At 45.9% G+C, this 20,604-nt stretch overlaps 1 protein-coding gene across 1 annotated transcript; it reads right to left on the bottom strand.

Annotated features, from left to right (window-relative positions):
• Positions 1–10,007: 10,007 nt before the first annotated feature.
• Positions 10,008–19,478, bottom strand: LOC307087212 (uncharacterized protein). The gene is made up of 9 exons (XM_079752699.1): positions 18,807–19,478; positions 18,106–18,327; positions 15,941–16,040; positions 13,618–13,699; positions 12,809–13,025; positions 11,532–12,484; positions 11,373–11,442; positions 10,895–11,060; positions 10,008–10,664 (listed from the first exon to the last, which is right to left on the bottom strand). Exons 1-9 carry the CDS (start codon positions 19,234–19,236, stop codon positions 10,544–10,546), a joined length of 2,361 nt encoding a protein of 786 aa, XP_079608825.1. The 5' UTR covers positions 19,237–19,478; the 3' UTR covers positions 10,008–10,543.
• Positions 19,479–20,604: the final 1,126 nt, after the last annotated feature.

Below are 20,604 nucleotides of genomic sequence, written 5' to 3'. Positions count from 1 at the left end.
GCATGTTCAGCAGATCAGACCAATACATTGATTACAAGTTCAATGCTTTAATGGTTTTACAGAGTGACTTTCTATTATTAGTCTGAGAGTAGACCAACTACTGGATTGGATTTACTGGTCGATTATGAACAGGCTCTAAATTTACTGGAAGCAGCGATGGCGTCTGTTTATCTGTATGACTCTGAGCGTAGTTTTTGATCCACCCCATAAACTTAAGATAGTTAATCGTTGTAGATTTAACAAAAGTAAACATATTCTCATTCTTCTAGTTACAGACTCGTACAAGGACTCCGGGAGGAAGGGTGCTCTGAATGATGTGGCTAGAAGGGGGAGAGTCCTGACTGGCTGACTCAGTTATGGGAGTGGTTCTCAAAGGGGCTGCATGGTATAACTGTTCAAAGTTGTCCGATCCCCAAAGAAATGATTTGGGATTCAGCAAACAATGCCGAGACGGCTGAGAACAATCAAACCATGAAATCAATACTGGAGCAACTGGAATAGTGTCCAACACAACCAGAGAATATGGGAATAGGATAACTGCAGGAATGAGATAGGTGAGTGTCTTCTATACGTTTTTGCATTATATTAGCCATATGAAATCATCTTGATCACATTCTGTTATTCTCAGGAGATTTTGTTGAAAGCCTTGACCCAAACGTTGACCAATCAGCCCCCCGGGAGGGGATCTCAGTTCATGAAGAATAATTGGTATCACATATAATTTCATAATGGCTGCACCCAAGGAATATGTAACAATCATAGGAGTTTTTATCTGAAATACACTGACTAACAATGATAAAAGATTGATAGAAATCTGAAGGGAAGGCTGTTCTCAGATAATATATTAATGATTATCCTCCAACCGGATTCTTCAAGTTGATGAGCGTCAGTCAGTTGTAAAACCAAGGCCGTATTTTATAATCAATGGCTGCCAAGCTATAGCCAAACTGAAATCATTGTTAAACCTAACTGTGATTATCAGGATGGTCATAGGAGGCTGGCATTATATCAATATTTTTAGTAATTCCAAATTGTAAATATTAATACAACCCTAAATTGAACTTAACCTGACCATCATTTATAACTCTAAGCCGTAACCCTTCCCCTTCCCTGACAACTAACAATTTACCCTTAATAAATTCACCCCTAACCTTACCCCAACATCTCAATCTCTAATCTCATCCTAACACCTAACCCTCACTGTACCCTGACATTACCATAGATCTACAACCTAATCCTAACACCTAACCCTCACTGTACCCTGACATTACCATAGATCTACAACCTAATCATAACACCTAACCCTCACTGTACCCTGACATTACCATAGATCTACAACCTAATCCTAACACCTAACCCTCACTGTACCCTGACATTACCATAGATCTACAACCTAATCCTAACACCTAACCCTCACTGTACCCTGACATTACCATAGATCTACAACCTAATCCTAACACCTAACCCTCACTGTACCCTGACATTACCATAGATCTACAACCTAATCCTAACACCTAACCCTCACTGTACCCTGACATTACCATAGATCTACAACCTAATCCTAACACCTAACCCTCACTGTACCCTGACATTACCATAGATCTACAACCTAATCCTAACACCTAACCCTCCCTGTACCCTGACATTACCATAGATCTACAACCTAATCCTAACACCTAACCCTCACTGTACCCTGACATTACCATAGATCTACAACCTAATCCTAACACCTAACCCTCACTGTACCCTGACATTACCATAGATCTACAACCTAATCCTAACACCTAACCCTCACTGTACCCTGACATTACCATAGATCTACAACCTAATCCTAACACCTAACCCTCACTGTACCCTGACATTACCATAGATCTACAACCTAATCATAACACCTAACCCTCACTGTACCCTGACATTACCATAGATCTACAACCTAATCCTAACACCTAACCCTCACTGTACCCTGACATTACCATAGATCTACAACCTAATCCTAACACCTAACCCTCACTGTACCCTGACATTACCATAGATCTACAACCTAATCCTAACACCTAACCCTTTCCTCTGCTCTAACCCCTACACCAACAAACTAACCTCCCCCTAAAACCCTCAACCCAACCATAACATACAACCTAAAGCTCACTCTAACTTATCACCCCTAACAACCTAGCTGTACCTCATATCTAACTGTAGTCCTATCACCCTTGCTGTACCATAGCGTCTCACTCTTACCCTATCACCCCTACCCCAACCCCTAACGCCGTAGCTTTACCATAATGTCTCACTCTTACCCTATCACCCCTACCCCAACCCCTAACGCCGTAGCTTTACCATAATGTCTCACTCTTACCCTATCACCCCTACCCCAACCCCTAACACCGTAGCTTTACCATAATGTCTCACTCTTACCCTATCACTCTTACTCCAACCCCTACCACCGTAGCTGTACCATAGCGTCTCACTCTACCCTATCACCCCTACCCCAACCCCTAACACCGTAGCTTTACCATAACGTCTCACTCTTACCCTATCACCCCTACCCCAACCCCTAACACCGTAGCTTTACCATAACGTCTCACTCTTACCCTATCACTCTTAGTCCAACCCCTAACACCGTAGCTGTACCATAGCGTCTCACTCTACCCTATCACCCCTACCCCAACCCCTCACACCGTAGCTTTACCATAATGTCTCACTCTTACCCTATCACCCCTACCCCAACCCCTAACACCGTAGCTTTACCATAATGTCTCACTCTTACCCTATCACTCTTACTCCAACCCCTACCACCGTAGCTGTACCATAGCGTCTCACTCTACCCTATCACCCCTACCCCAACCCCTAAAACCGTAGCTTTACCATAACGTCTCACTCTTACCCTATCACCCCTACCCCAACCCCTAACACCGTAGCTTTACCATAACGTCTCACTCTTACCCTATCACCCCTACCCCAACCCCTAACACCGTAGCTTTACCATAACGTCTCACTCTTACCCTATCACCCCTACCCCAACCCCTAACACCGTAGCTGTACCATTGCGTCTCACTCTACCCTATCACCCCTACCCCAACCCCTCACACCGTAGCTTTACCATAATGTCTCACTCTTACCCTATCACCCCTACCCCAACCCCTCACACCGTAGCTTTACCATAACGTCTCACTCTTACCCTATCACCCCTACCCCAACCCCTAACACCGTAGCTTTACCATAACGTCTCACTCTTACCCGATCACCCCTACCCCAACCCCTCACACCGTAGCTGTACCATAACGTCTCACTCTTACCCTATCACTCTTAGTCCAACCCCTAACACCGTAGCTGTAGCGTAGCGTCTCACTCTTACCCTATCACCCCTACCCCAACCCCTCACACCGTAGCTGTACCATAACGTCTCACTCTACCCTATCACTCTTACTCCAACCCCTAACACCGTAGCTGTAGCATAGCGTCTCACTCTACCCTATCACCCCTACCCCAACCCCTCACACCGTAGCTGTAGCGTAGCGTCTGACCCCTCCCTCTCACACCGTGCATCTCTCTGGGGGGCGTTCAGCTCAGAAGGAGAACGATGTCTTCCTGTGTGTGTGCTCGAGGCGACACCTCTCCCCAGGGACATCTCCTCTCATTACCCGCTCTCCTCATTTCCTCTTTCTCACGCTTTTTTCTCCCTCTAACTCGATCGCCCCTCCCTGCCCTCCCTCCCTAATGCTATCTGGACCCTCCCCGGTCGGGTTAAATAACGTCTCCCTTTCTCCCTCCCTCCCCCTCCCTCTCTCTCTTCTGCGCTAAACATCCTTGCACGCCCACATCTCTCTGCTCAGATCTTACAGAGGATTATCTTGACCGAAGACCAAATCACACTTTTTAAGACTTTTCAAGATCGATGTGATACAGTTTTCTAGTTGTTGCATATTCCGAACCGTAGGATAGTTGACGTGTTTATGAAGATGTAAATGCAATTTATAGATAATTATTATTGTGTGTGCGTGTGTGTTTGTATAGGTGTGTGTGTGTGTGTTTGTGTGCGTGCGTGTGTATGTGTTTGTATATGGTTATGTGTGTGTATGTTTGTTTGTGTGTTAGTCAACGTGGGTTTCCGTGCTAGTCCAATGACTTCAAGATGCTTCAGAAGGGGGTTATATCTGTTTTGTTTTCAGTACATAATTATACTTTCTCTTCCAAACACAGAAGAGCTACGTGATGATGTCATGGCTTCATCTGTGGCCCCAGATGTATTTGTGCCGTCTCACTCTCTCTCCCTCACCACTCTCTTTCTCCCTCTCCATAAATGTCTCTCACGCTCTTCTTGTCTCAATCCGTCACCCACCCAACCGACTTTAAGATATGTTTAGCCAGCCAGCCAGTCATGCGGTAGACACAGTCACTATGAGGGAATCCTGACCGACCTCTACATGGGAGAGAGCTCACCTCCCCTGAGATGAACCAGAGCAATGTGCAATAGATACACACACTCCTTCCTACCCTGTGCCAAACATTTGCAACCCAATTAGAATCGTGCACTTTATCTTACACTTAATGCTCCTGCCGCTTTGATTTGTTTGAGCGTTTGTTTTCTACCCTTCTGACCTTTGACATATCTGTTTGGCATGTCGATCATACTCAGCTGCAAAGTGAGTTTGCCTTGCGGTAAAAATAAAATATGAACTGAACTGTCTGCCTCTCTCCCTCTGTCTCCTCCTCCCTCTCTCCCTTCCTCTGTCTGTCTCCCCCCTCCCTCTCTCTACCAGTAACTCAGGTTTATTAGTAACCTTTGATAGAGGGACAAGGTGACTGCTTTACAGGACGACATGAGACGCACACACTATTAGAAACACACCCACACACATGCACACACACTCAAACACACCCACACACACACTCAGAGAGAGAGAGACACACACACAAACACACTCAGAGAGAGACACACACACACACACGCACACACACACACACACACACACACACACACACACACACACACACACACACACACACACACACACACACACACTAATACACACCCACATCCACACAGCCATACACACTCTCACACACATTGTCGTCTTCAGTGATGGCGTCGTCCACTGAAGAGTCCCATGGATCAAATGAGTGTGTTAATGCATGTGTGAGTGTGTGTGCTTCAGGCAAGGACATTACACCCGTTTATTACAGGTGTCACACCCTTTAACCTGAAAGGGCCCCTGGTAATTATAATTCAAAGGCTCAATGGGAGCCTTTGAATTATTATAAAATAATTCAAAGGCTCCCATTGATCCCGCAGCACTCTGCCATGCTGGATCAGCTCTCTTTCATTTGTGGAGGAAATATTGATGTTGGCCGATACCTGCTGTTGGAAGCCAACTTTATATTTTTATAATCGCGGGGTATTTTTAGTGCTTGCATGCAGTTTTTTCTGGGGTAGAGAACTGATACTTAATGACGTTTCCGGAATTTTTTTTGTTTGAGTCAGCACCAGAATTTCCAACAGGTCATAATTTCCTCTCTTCCATCTGGAGATGAGAGTCTGACCGAAGCGGATCAATACACCGTTTGACTCTGCTATTAGGCCTATGAGTTGTCACAATGTAAACTACAGATTAGCTGCATATGCTTATACTTTGCGAATAATAAGTAACACAAATTAAATAACCGTGTAAGCTTCAAAATACATCATAAAATAAATTAAAATGGCTTTGATAAGTTGATCACTTTTTTGCTGTCAAGCCTGTCCACTATTAAGTCATCTTGAAGCACATGATCGAAATAAGTTATTGGGGAATAAAGTCAGAGACTCTCCTTACAATGTGAGGACAGCGACCTCTGGTGGTGAACACCCTGGAGTGCCTTTCCTTCTGGGACGTCAATTAAGAAGGGAGCCCACCTGAAGTGTGGACCAAAGTGCTGTACAAGCAAAAATCAAACCAATTAACTGCCTGCCTTTGTTGTGGAGCAACCAATAAAAAAAAAGAAAATATTAAAGAACGAATAACCTATGGAAACAAACCGAAAAGTAACAATAAACCAAAGTCAGGTATAAAACAATTCAAACAAATTAAAAAACGAAAATATGGCAATCTCCGGTCCGGTACCATTTGATCACAAAATGATTGTCCAACTGTATAAGTCAGTCAGACCTACAGAGAAACCGCATTTGATTCACGTTAACGCAACAAAACCTCCCCCTTCACCGACAGATAGGATGGAGACCAATGCGGAGGAAGGACTTGGATCAATACTGGTTACCTACCCTGTAGGGAAAACACCTCACAGCCGCTTGGAAGTCCCCTGGTTTCCTCCTCAAGCCGCTTAGATGCCCACTGGTTTCCTCCACAAGCCGCTTAGAAGTCCACTGGTGTTTGTCCACTACAAGCCGCTTAGAAGTCCACTGGTTCCAACCACAAGCCTCCTTCCTGAGCGCCTCCGTCCACACACGATGGACGAGCCGACTCTACGACAGCCCTGTCTGCGTGTGGTCGCCATGGTTTCTTGGTACTTGGCAAACCCCACAACGAGACAGAGCCCCACAACGTTAAAACTATTTCAGAAAATGCATTTATCACGACGACAATATATTTTTTCAAGGCCCGACGGCCGAACTTCAGCTGGCAATTTGTATCTTTTTGCTATATAAAAATATATATTTCGAAATATCATTTTCTGTATTCCAGCAATCTCTGTTGGATTCTCAGCCGAATGACACACCAGCACCCCCAAGTTTGGCTTCTAATCCTCCATCATTGCATCGGAAGATCACAGCAGGTTATGATGCACATATAATCATACATTCGGGGGGCACATATCCCCCAGAGTCCAACTGGGGTACAACACTGCCACTTAACAAGAGTTAAACCTTTAGGGAACTTTCAAATAACACCGAAGCGCTATATTTTTAAATAATTTAAATGGAATATACTTTTATTAATGAATATTAGAATTTCATTTCATTGGTTGTATATGCTCAGGTGGTTTTGTCGCATGTCTTTTTATGTGTTGTATTTGTGTCTCTACCACTGCTGTAAAGCAAATTTCCCTTTAGGGACAAATAAAGCACTGAACTGAACTGAACTGAAATGAACTGAATACAAGATGGCTGTTCCAGATACAGACAAATAACAACCACCTCAGTGGAAATTAGTCAGTATTTCTGCATTTATTTTTAACTGAAAGAAAACCACAACACATGATTAAATATATTTAGAGAATCAACATAGCAAAGTTAGAAAAAACCTTTTTTTAAATTTACAGGATATTAACAATGGCAGGCCTTTCACGCTGCTGTAGGTAAGATGGGAGCGTCTCAGAGAGAACATTTAAAAAACGTCAACAACCCAAAAATATGTCCCCTGAGAATTGTGGCGTTCACGCATGGGATCGATTCGCTGGACCAATCACAGAAGAGTCTCCCCTAAACGGGTGGGCATCATTGGTTGTCTCGTACAGAGGTCGCAGTCAACCAGAACCGATTTTCACTCGATTTCGCTTGAACCGATAGCTTACGGCTGGCTACGAGTCAGATGCTAACTCTTAAATCGTACGTACAGCACCTCATACAGTTCCCATATCATACCACCAGGTGTGAGTGTGATAAGCCGTTACGAGCCGTTTTCAAAATCGGCCTCTTCCTGTGTTTTAGTGACATCACAAGTGGGCGCGTCCCACGATAGATGAGCAACGTTTGCTCCAGTCCGCTGGGTAGGCCGGTAGACTGCTCTATCCAGCACGCATCTAGGCGGACACGCCCGCTTGTGATGTCACTAAAACACAGAAAAGAGACCGACTTTCAAAAACGGCGTGTGGCGGCTAACCCCACCCACACCTGGCGCTCTAATATGGGACTTCTTGAGGAACGACGAAACACCCCAGCATTAGTGTAAAACCCCCCGGGAGCCCGCATCCACACCAAGTGTGCGTCAGCGGGGGGGGAAAAAAAGCACTCCCACCCGTTAAATTAACCCCGTCTACGTCCAACCCCAGACGCCCCACGGCCCCAGGGAGGGGCCTCAGGACTGGGGCCCCTCCCTGAAGCCCCTCCCTGGGGCCCCAGGGCGGGGCCCCAGGGAGGGGCTTCAGGGAGGGGCCCCAGTCCTGAGGGGCCCCAGGGCGGGGCCCCTCAGGACTGGGGCCCGCTCATCCCTGAGGGCTGGGTGTCCTGGAGGAAGTGGGCCAGGTCCAGGTGGTCGGGGGGGTTCTGCCCGGTGGCCCTGCGGGCGTGGTAGCGCTTGGACGCCGCCCGCCACGCCTCCCGCTGGGCACTCTGCGTCTCCTCGGGGAGCTCCAGAATCAGCTTCCTCCGCTTCCTGTTGCTGCTGTTCATGTGGTGGTGGTGCATGCTGCTGCTGTTGCTGCTGTGGCTGCTGCTGTTGTTGTTGTTGTTGTTGTTGTTGTTGTTGCTGATGGTCATGGAGGCGGGCATGAAGCAGGCGGAGGCGGAGGCGCCCAGCGGGTGGAGCTGCCCCTGGGTGGGTCTGTGGCCGCGGAGGCGGGCCATCTTGCGGGCGTAGTAGCGCCGCGATGCCGCGCGCCAGGCCTCGCGCTTCAGCCGCTGAGCCTCGTCGGGCTCCAGCCGCTGCCTGCTGGGGCGGGGGGAGGAGGAGCACACGTTGAGTCAAGTTATCCTTTAATGTCCCTTTTTTGGGGGGGGAATTCTTTTCTCTGCTTTTGACCCATCCGGGAGCCGGGGAACACGTGGGGGCACACCGGCACACCCGGAGCAGTGGGCAGCCGCAGGGCAGCGCCCGGGGGGCAGGTGAGGGTGCCTTGCTCAAGGGCAAAAAGAAAATGTGGACGGGGGGCGGGGGAGTAGTTGTGGGGAGTAGTTTTTTTGCCTACCGGTCGGGATTCGAACCGGCCAACCTCCAATTACCGGTCCAACTCCTCCTCAAGGGTGGTGTTATAAGGCTTTATCATTTTTGTTTTGGATTTTTTTTAAGATTGATTTTTTGTAGGGTTTTATCCTTTTTATTGTAGAGCGAGACAGGAAGATACGGGAGAGGGCGGGTAGGATGAGCAGCAAACGACCACGGGCAGGAACCAAACCTCGATCGCTGCGGTAAAGAATTGGGCCTTAATGGTACCTGCTCTTCCCGTTGAGCCACAGCACCATCAGGGGTGTTTTTAAACGGTTGTTTTCAATGAAAATAGTTAAACACGGTTCATGTTGCCATCTCAAAAGGGATATTTTCTAGCGCGAGAGGAAAATGTAAATGTCTCGGCAACACTGCTGCCTGCTGGATGCGTTTCGACTCGCCCACCTCGTTTCGACTCTATCTCGTTGTTGGTTTGACTGCTGGCCTCTGCTCCAGAGCCGACCGCATGAGACTCAATCAAAATAAAACACTTTATTGATATGTAATATGAGAGTAATTAGTAAGAAAATGAGAAAATCATTATTTACTATGCATAGAGAAATTATAGATAATATAGTAATCACCATCTTGCCTATATGATAAATTAATTTAATATGGGTGGAAAACACTGAGGCCCCAAAGGACTGCAACATTAACAGCAGGGGGCCGACTAAAGAAGAGGCCAGCAAAACCCTTTTTGCTGGCCTCTTCTTTATAATAATTACAGCATCTGGCTGGATATAAATTACATCTCATTGTTGTATTTCAAATATTGTATTGACATATTTTTACAAGAAGAGCATTTGACTTGTAATCCGGTTTAAAGCATTTTGCCCTGATCAGCATTTATTTGTTAATGCTGTAACTCGAGTTACTGGCTTAGTGCTGTAAAGTAAATGACTACAAACTGTAAATAAGGTTACAGCAACTACACGCAGTTAACTAATGCAAATTCTGGATGTAGCTGTGATACATTTACACTGAGATTCTACAGCAAATATAAATGACAGCAGCCTAACGATGTAAACATTATTTTATAAACAGTTCAAGTTGCTATGATATTTATACACCATAGAATGCTGTAAACAGACAAAAAAGAAAAAACAATTAGGATAATCTCACAAAGCATGAAACAGAGGTTCTATTGGGCAAGGCATTTATTAAGGCAATATTACTCGCATGCGTCTGTTCAACAAAAGGCAAACTTGTTGTTCATGTATTTTAAACATTGCAATTACATATAAATCTTGCAGCGAACCCAAGAGTTAGTATCTTAAAATGGACATAACATGTAAATATATTCTCGGCAGTGATCACAACAAATATTATCACCACGTAAGCAGGGGCGGTTCCTTAGAGGAGGCAACGGCGGCAACGCCACCTCGTGATTAAATTTTTTTTAAAAAGATTTACGTGATGATGAAATTATTATTAAAAAATATTTATTTTTCAAAACGATCTATGTGCAAGGTGTGTTTATTACTGAATAATTACATGAAAATGTTGAAAATAATTGCAAAGTGCCTTTGCACGGCAGGAGGCTGGCCGATGTTACTCTGAGTATGTCACGTCCGGGGCTAGCTGCTGAAGGGAGGCAGATCAAAATAAAAGATAGTAACATTTTCCTTTTGTTTTCTAATCTGGCCGTGGAGGGCACAACATAAAGACTGAAATGAAAAATGAACAAATCACACGAACAGCCGGTCAAAGTCCCTCAGGCGTCTCAGCAAGGCGGACACATGCACATCCTTTTTTTTCTTTCTGGAGGGAACCTTGGTCCCAAGGGTGGGGTTCAGTCCAAGGAAACATCTGAAATCACAACAAAACGTTTTTTTCTTTGTCCCACATGTAAAACGAGAGCTTGGGCCTCCAGCCCAGGCTCTCAGAAAGTGAGAACGCCTTCATTATGGAGATATTCTACCAAAGTGAAATACACTCACGTCTGAATAAGTAGTTATTTTAAAATATGCAATATGATTCACATGAGTGGTAGATGATGTTTCTGACGGGCTCCCTCTGTACCGTGAGAAGGCGCTCACCTCTGGATGAACTCCAGCGTGCACGACGCCCCCTCCTGGTACACTAGGTTAAAGGCATAGTACGCCGACAACAAGGCCGCCACCCCGGCCACGAAGCCTGGGTGGGGCGGCACCACCACCTGTCCCTCCATGCTCAGCATCCACTTCCGCGACGTCAGCACGTCACCTGGAACACCACGGTTAGATGAAAACCTGGTCTCTATGGCCTTTAGTGGTTGTTAATACCAGTGCCAGTACATTAAGGGTGGAAAAGCGTAGCTGAATTAACAATACTCATCAAGCAAACCTTAAACAGTGAATACAAATGAAAAGCGAAAAATACTGCATACGACTTGTGCAGCGATATACCCCTACACAAGTACTCGCTGTGATTTGGACCGTGTATTCGGTTTTCAAATTCGTAGTGTGGTGTCCAGAATCCCGACCAAAAACAGATCGGATCACGCCGACAGCCATCAGCCTGACGGGGTGTAGCTACCTAACACGATGAGCCGCGGGGAGGCCGGGAGCTTCAAGGCCTGCTCCGCCTCGTCCGTCGTCGCCAAGGCCTGGACGGCGGCACAAAAGAGTAAACCGTGAGCAAACAGTGGATCAAAACACATTATTACATCCAAAAGTGAATGAACGTCCCACTTACATCAGCCTCAAGAATGAGTCCCTCCACCTCCTCGTTCAAGTACGCCATGAGGAGCAGGACGGCACACGGGCCGAAAGACGACTCCTCGCTGCTCTCGAACTTCCTCAGGATGGCCTGAATCGGGACTGTATCCGCGCCGACCGGCATATTCCGGAAGAAACTAATGATCAGCTTCCCCTTCTCGGCCACCGCCTGCTCCATCTTCTCCAGGATACCGACGTCTGTGAGCAGCTGGAAATGTTTGTACAGCCCTATGGGCGTGAAGAGATAGGGCCAGTCCGCCTTCAGGTCCACGACGGACGGGGGCGGGCAGGCGTCGATGGCCTGGCGTTGGAGAGGGTACGTCGCCTCCATGAGGAGCCCGATTTGTCCCCGCCCTGCCCCGGCCGGGCCCTCGGCGCCGAACAGCTCCTTCATCTCCTGCTGTTTCCTCCTGAGCGGTGCGTCCGGTTCCGGCCCGCGGGCCGCGTCCTCCGCCAACGCCTGGGAGGGTCTCTTGGGCCTCCGGTGCCTCGCCAGGGTGTTGCCACGGTTGACGTGCTCGACCCTGGTCTTGATCTGCGTGACGAGGGACACGTAGCCGCCGCCGATTCTCGTGCCGTCTCTCAGGACGTCGGCGAAGCTGTTGGGGTACTCGCGCACGATCTTCTTGGCGACGGTGACGCAGTTGGCCCTCGTCGGGTTCAAGTCCTTCAGCCGCATTTCGTCCACGAGGATTCGGACCATCTCCCTGCGGCTCTTTGGAGACGGGCGATCGTTGAGCGCAATGGCGGTTGTGACGCAAGCAGGCATCCTGGTCCAAGGAACCACAAAGTTGTCGGGCCAGGAGCTTAGATCGAGAGTGGACCCGTTGGGGCTTGCCCCGTCTGGGGGGCTGTGGGCCGTGACCGAGGGGCTGGAGGTGTGGTTCTCCTCGTTGGTCTGGTCGGCAACAGTGAGGGCCCCATACTCATCTAGAACAAATGAAAAAAGGGTTTGAGTTTGATATGTGTGTGTGCTTTATAAGTATAGGTAGTGGGAAAATGGGAAATGGATTTGTAAAGAGCTTTTCTAACCAGTGGCCACTCAAAGCACTTTACAATATTGCCTAACATTCACCCATTCATGCACCCATTCACACACCAATCGTCGGGAGCAGTCAGGGTGAGGTGCCTTGCTCAGGGACACCTCGGCACTCAGCTAGGAGGAGCCGGGGATCGAAATAGCAACCTTCCGGTTACCAGCCAACCCGCTCTACCGCCGGAGCCACATGCCTCCAGGTTAATCCCAGGACATACCTTCGACACGCCAGCTTCGGAGCAGCTTACGACACTGTAAAGGGGTGAGGATGCCGTGCAGATCCTCCATTCGGACAAACTGCAGGTCCCCCTCAAACTCAATTCCTATATCTAACAGCTTGTTCAGAAGGGTCTGCAGCTTCTTCTCCGGGAGGGACGGCAACGCTGCCAACACGGCAGGTGTCATGTCCTCCGCCATCTCGGACACGTCACCCATCTGGGAAAGTGAGGTGAAATATGATCAAAGCTGTGCCATAAATCAAGGCGGAGGGTCGATGCAAAGATGGAACTACATATTGGCTTTGACTTAACAAGAAATCGTTCTTGTGACTGTTTTAAAAATTAAAGTTGTCTAATTACATTTACATAACTGTTGCATGCAAGGTTACGAGAAACATGCAGTTCTCGAGACAGCGGACTAGCTTAGTGGGCTAATATAACGTTATAGGTGAAAGATGGTTTAGCTCGCGGCTAAATTAGTCATCTGCTTCTAACTTATATTTCTCCTGGGAGACCCCGTGTGTGTTGCCGACTGTTCCTGGAACACACCTCCAGTAAAACACAATGACCAAAGTTTCAAGCAAGGTTTTCTACCAACTTATTTATCACTGCAATAAAAAAAAGGTTGTTCCAAACCCAACTCTCACATGCATTATCTGAATACGAGTAATTACGAAACCAAAGTTAGTGGTTCAGTCATTTCGCTACGCTCTGTGTTTCACGACGCTCATGGACTTAACCTAGTACATATAAAGCAAACAACTTCATAATTCATCTAAATACTATGGAAACAGGAGCACACATCTCACCCTGTGAGGAGGACGTCCGTCTGTCCTCCGTCTCGCTCTCGGTGTGTCCGGTGTCGTCGCGGTTCGCGGTTGGTTTCGTCGCCTGTGTTGAATGGCGTTCAACACTTACAATTGCTCCCAACTTTATAGACAATTGTATATATTTTAGCATTGAATAAACGCATTTAATTTAGTAATGTACCAATATTTGAATATTAGCGTCACCATTAGAGAACAAAACGTGTGTTGTTGCATTGATTTGTTTTCACCGGTAAGGCCGTCTTCACTTGTGACTTTGGGGTAAAAAGAAATCTGTTTCACTTTGTGCTCAATTCCTCATCAAAATCACAACACCTAACTGTAAAATGGTTTGTTGGTTACACGATTAACCACCGTAACCTGTAATTACACCTAATAAATACCAGTAAATATTGTCTTTAAATGTAACGCACTGCAGGAAGCAAGACAATTATAGCATAAAAAGTATTGTGTTATTGAACACTAAGTTACTGTTGGATTTGACTGTGGAAAACCCAGCCATTTGTTACAGTGTACAATAAAGGCTTTCTTCAACTATTGTGGTTAAACTCTCATGATTCTCAAGAGAGTCTCAGACTATAAGCCATGAACAGAGTGTTTATGGCTCGGAGGGGAAAGAAGAGGATGTGTATAAGGGAGGAGAGCTTGAGATAAGGGAACTACGTATGGGTGATGGAGGAACAGAAAGGAGCATGGAGGCTGTAGTCTGAGAGAAATAGAGCACCTCTTTGAAAACCAACCCAGGCTTTGTTTTTACTTGTTTACGAGTGATAATAAAAGGGTTTATCTTTCAAACTTCGGCTTTCTCCATCTCTCTTGTTTTGTTAAAATGTTGTTTATCCACAGCAGTCCGTTTCTAGGTTTAGGAAAGATTAAAAAGGTATAGGTAAAAATATAATTATATATTTGATCGACAATCCCTTCACAAAAGTATCAAAAGCGATTTTTTGATCGTAAAGTCAAATGTATCCTTATAATATTTATTAAAAATCTTCTTTGCTTATTAATATATGAAGTATTTGTTATCAGTGACTGCAGCCAAGAATGCACATCTCACAACTCGTCTTTACCAAGCCAGGGCCAACAGTAGAAATAGGATTTCATATTTTGCATTTGCTCAAAACAAATCTAAAATATGAATCCTTGTTCCACAATGCAGCAGAACGGGGAGGAATAGTTAAACAGACCCATCTATTTTCAGGTATTTAGAGTCTCTCTTAATAACTGAAAATAGAGGCTCCTCCCTATTCTATTGCATTTCAAACAACCACAGTCCAATAAGGTAGCCGAATACAACCATATCATAGTAGGCAAAATGTGCATCTCTACAAAATGTGTATTAACAGAAATAGATTATTGTGATAGATGGGCGTTTGTTTGGGTTAGGGATGTTAACCAATGACCGTTTGACTGATGGTTGACCGTATCAACGTTAACCGATCAATCTCGTCGCTTGTCGGTTTAAAACATTTTTTGGGGTCAGTGTGGACTGGGGAGTGTGTTGGTTTCACTTCACACAAAAAGATGATCGGATGAGGTGACTTATTGGAAGTTGGATGGACACCGCATCTCTAGTCCACTGTTTAATTTCTCCTCGAGTCTTAATTATTCCCGCATGCGAGCAGCGGAGAATATGCTCTCTAAATTATTATGGACAGTAGACTAAACGCTATAAGACTACAGTTAGCCGTCTCATTCCAAGATCTTTTGGTGTGAAGTGAAAAAAATTATCCCTCACACTCAATTTTTCCGTCTCCTCCAAACTAAACAAGCGGTGTCACTTCGGAGCGGTCAGTTTTCCTAAATGAGCCGCGGCAATGCTTCAAAAGAGCTCCTAACGCTGGGTGGGGATCAAACACCATGCTCAAAGTCATACAAAAGCCTCAAGGCTCTTGTTCAGAGTTCACCTAGACGCTGCATAGCGAACTCCTCCTACACACTTATTGCATGTTGGACGTCCTGGCACTTAATGTGCGCACTTATTGCATGTCGCACTTAGTTATAGTGGTTAGCTGTGTAGCATCTTATCCTAGCTGTCTTTGTTGTATACCGGGAATGGGTTAACCTAGTGCTTGCTAGTGCTTGGCACTTGGTCCTATGACCATCGTTACTGCCCCGACAGTGGCCGTGCCCTAAATGTAAATGTCATACGTTATGCTTTGATTGCAGCAAAGCAAAAAAACAAAACAGCCTGACAGATGCTTTCTGCTGGAACTTGGGCCCCATGTTGGGGGGCGTTTTCATTTTAAAACGGGGTGCATCGTGCCGGAGGAAGAGGCAGGCGTGAATACAGTGGGCAGCTCACCTCATCATGTGCTGCTCTGAGCCAGCCAGTCCTAGTCGCTCAGGCCCTGGGTAAAGGCTTCCTCTGAACTCCCCCACCACCTCCCCCTGACCGAGGATCCCTGGAGAAGGTCAATTACATTTAATTAACAGTTCTGTTTCAGATTTGTGTTGTTACCCTGATGGAATGATTTTGGACACGACACTGTGCGTTATCTTCATACAACGACTGTGCGTTTTTACATGTTAAGATCTTCATACGACATGTTAAGAGCTTCATATAACGACTGCGTGTTTTCACATGTTAAGATCTTCATACGACATGTCAAAAGCTTCATGAAACGACTGCATGTTTTCTAGATGCTACATTTTAAGATCTTCATACTACTGTGTGTTTTCTTTATACAACATGTTAAGATCTTCATACAACTACTGCGCGTTTACTTTATACGACATGTTAAGATCTTCATTTAACTAATGCGTGTTTTCTACACATGACATGTTAAGATCTTCATGCAACTACTGCGTGTTTACATAATACGACATTTTACGGTCTTCATACGGCATGTGGAGATCTTCAAATAACGACTGCATGTTTTCCCACGTTAAGATCTTCATACGACATGTTATCATCATATAACTAGTGCGTGTTTTCCCACGTTAAGATCGTCATGCGACATGTTATCATCATATAACTAGTGCGTGTTTTCCCACGTTAAGATCTTCATACGACATGTTATCATCATATAACTAGTGCGTGTTTTCCCACGTTAAGATCTTCATACGACATGTTATCATCATATAACTACTGCGTGTTTTCCCACGTCAAGATCTTCATACGACATGTTATCATCATATAACTAGTGCGTGTTTTCACACGTTAAGATCTTCATACGACATGTTATCATATAACTACTGCGTGTTTTCCCACGTTAAGGTCTTCATACGACATGTTATCATCATATAACTACTGCGTGTTTTCCCACGTTAAGATCTTCATACGACATGTTATCATCATATAACTACTGCGTGTTTTCCCACGTTAAGATCTTCATACGACATGTTATCATCATATAACTACTGCGTGTTTTCCCACGTTAAGATCTTCATACGACATGTTATCATCATATAACTACTGCGTGTTTTCCCACGTTAAGATCTTCATACGACATGTTATCATCATATAACTACTGCATGTTTTCCCACGTTAAGATCTTCATACGACATGTTATCATCATATAACTAGTGCGTGTTTTCCCACGTTACGATCTTCATACGACATGTTATCATCATATAACTACTGCGTGTTTTCCCACGTTAAGATCTTCATACGACATGTTATCATCATATAACTAGTGCGTGTTTTCACACGTTAAGATCTTCATACGACATGTTATCATATAACTACTGCGTGTTTTCCCACATTAAGGTCTTCATACGACATGTTATCATCATATAACAAGTGCGTGTTTTCACACGTTAAGATCTTCATACGACATGTTATCATATAACTACTGCGTGTTTTCCCACGTTAAGGTCTTCATACGACATGTTATCATCATATAACTACTGCGTGTTTTCCCACGTTAAGATCTTCATACGACATGTTATCATCATATAACAAGTGCGTGTTTTCCGACGTTAAGATCTTCATACGACATGTTATCATCATATAACTAGTGCGTGTTTTCCCACGTTAAGATCTTCATACGACATGTTATCATCATATAACTACTGCGTGTTTTCCCACGTTAAGATCTTCATACGACATGTTATCATCATATAACTAGTGCGTGTTTTCACACGTTAAGATCTTCATACGACATGTTATCATATAACTACTGCGTGTTTTCCCACATTAAGGTCTTCATACGACATGTTATCATCATATAACAAGTGCGTGTTTTCACACGTTAAGATCTTCATACGACATGTTATCATATAACTACTGCGTGTTTTCCCACTTTAAGATCTTCATACGACATGTTATCATCATATAACAAGTGCGTGTTTTCCGACGTTAAGATCTTCATACGACATGTTATCATCATATAACAAGTGCGTGTTTTCACACGTTAAGATCTTCATACGACATGTTATCATCATATAACTAGTGCGTGTTTTCCCACGTTAAGATCTTCATACGACATGTTGAGGTCTCCAGGCGACGTGTGCGTTTTGTCCCACCGTGGAGGTCCGTGCTCTCACAGACGGCGTCCATGTCCGAGGGCTCCTCCTTTATCACGGGGCCGTTGGACAGCACCGGCCTCTCGTCCAGCGGGTCGACTGCCTCGGCGGTGTGCTGGACCGGGGTTGGCTGGAAGGAGGACCTGATCGCGGGCGGAGGGGCGGCGGCCAAGTCCTGGCTCTGGGCGGAGACCTGGGGGGGCGGGGTGTCGAAGAGACCCACTGGGAAGACACGCAAACAGACCAAGGGTTAGCAAACTGGCAACAAGTAAACAAGCACATTTACATTTTGGGTGACACATGTACTTACAATAAGTACATGCGTCAGAAGAAAGAGAAACAACAATATATCGCTGTCGGTACAGTAAGGATGTTCATAGAACCAATTGGAAACCACTAACAATCACTAGGTTAACCCATTCCCAGTATACAACAGAGATAGCTAGGATAAGATGCTACACAATACTAAGTACTATTTTCAAGTGGCAGGACGTACAACATACAATAGGTTTGTGCATTATGTGCCATATTTATGTTGCCGATGTGCGTAAGAGGGGTGTGGGGTGTAAGGGGGGAGGCTATGCAGAGTCTAGGTGAACTCTGAACCATTACCCAGTAGCATCGATTAACCCTGCCCAGTATGGTCATGTTTTTACACCAGTCTCTCCGACTTGCTGTTAGTTTGACCCAGCACTACTCACGAGAGAAGGTCATCTCGCACTGCCCGTGCGCTCCTGCCATCTCATCCCCGGCATCGTCGCACCCGGGCCTGGGGTCATCGAACCCGGGCCTGGGATCACCACTGGGGTCCCCGCAGTCCGGGTTCTGGAGGAGCGGGTCGGGGAACCCCGAGCCGCAGTGGTCATCGGTGGCGTCGTAAAGCCCACAGGAGCAGCCCTGTCGACGCAGGAGTTGCAGCTCCCGTTCGAAGTCCTTCTCCCGGCCGGACAGTCGTCTGATCTCCTTGTCTCGGACCCCGAGCATCCGCTCGTACTCCCGCGTGCGCGCGCCGTTCACGCTGTACAGCACGTTGATGATGGAGTCGATCGCGAGCCTAATTGCGTTTTCAATGACCAGGGCCTCCTCGTCGCGGAGGTGAGGGTGCATGGTCCTGTTCTGTAGGAGGTTCATCTGGACGGAGGAAGGGGGGAGCTCTCTCTACAAAGAGGATCCTCAGGTCGCTGGCTGCTGGAGGGTCAGGAGTTACCGAATACCGAATCCGAAACCCCCTAAAGAGCGGAACGATTCAGAACATGTGATCCGAGGGTGACAGGCAACCGGGCCATGCAAAAACAACGAAACAAACAGCAAAACAAATGGCTTAATGCTGCCCTTTTCACCGGATGATAATAATGATGATTGGCTTTCTTCCTCCCGTGTCCTTCTCTGTTGTTTTCCTAGTAGTTCCTGGTGTACATTGTATTCCACAGCGCCCCCGGTGGTCGGAGTGATGTACACAGCGCCACCTGGTGGCCGGAGTGATGTACACAGCAGTAGGCTCGACAGTGACACCTGGTTGTCGGAGTGGTTTACAAAGCAGCAGGCTCAAAGGGAACCTGTGGTTTCATACTATGAAATATTACCCTTCGAGTAGGCAAAGCAAGGCGAGGCAAGGCAACTTTATTTATATAGCACTTTTCATACACAAGGTAGACTCAAAGTGCTTCACATTTAAACATTTTCATACAATAAAATAAAATAATAGATAAGTAAAAGAAAACATATGCAAAGAAATGAGTAAAATAGATCAGCATTTTAGAAAGTGCACGTCGGGACTCCAACCCGACCTTAAGGAACTTGGTCCTTTCTCTGGGACTCCAACCCGGATTCTAGGACTCAAACCCAGACAGAACTCGGGTCTCAAACCCTTCAAAGTTACCCACGTCAGGACTCCAACCCGACCTAAAGTAGTAGGAAATAAATGAATAATCGTACTACTATAATAGCAGGCCTTTCGCACCAGTTACTCAAGTTGCTCATGTGCGCATACATACACCGCAAGCACGCACATACACACCGCATACACACACGCACATGCGCATGAACATACATGGGAACGCACACACTCACACGCGCACGTCAAGAAAAAGGCAGCGACACACTCGCCGAGCTAAGACGTTATTTTTTCAAACATAACGGCTCCGCCATCGACACACACGCAGGTAAGAACACACACACATGCGCACACACCGCAGCGACACTCGTCCAGGTAAGACGTTATGTTTTTAAACATAACTGCTCCGCCATTGAAACATGCGCCCAGGTAAGAACACACACGCACACACCGCAGCGACACTCGCCCAGGTAAGACGTTATGTTTTTATACTCTCCCAGGTAAGACGTTCTGTCTATAGACTGTAGAAATTGCGATAATAGAAGGGAAGAGACAATTTCTCACCTCGACAAGCAACGGCGGGTCTTTCATTTTGTCATAAAAACCGTTAAAATTCAAACATTGCACCGCCCGGCATAGCAACACATAAGTCACGTCATCTTAAA

Source organism: Pollachius pollachius (assembly GCF_949987615.1).
Source record: "Pollachius pollachius genome assembly, chromosome: 1".
Lineage (NCBI taxonomy): Eukaryota > Metazoa > Chordata > Actinopteri > Gadiformes > Gadidae > Pollachius > Pollachius pollachius.
Note: the sequence above shows the minus strand (reverse complement) of the source record. Positions and strands in the feature narration are given on the sequence as shown.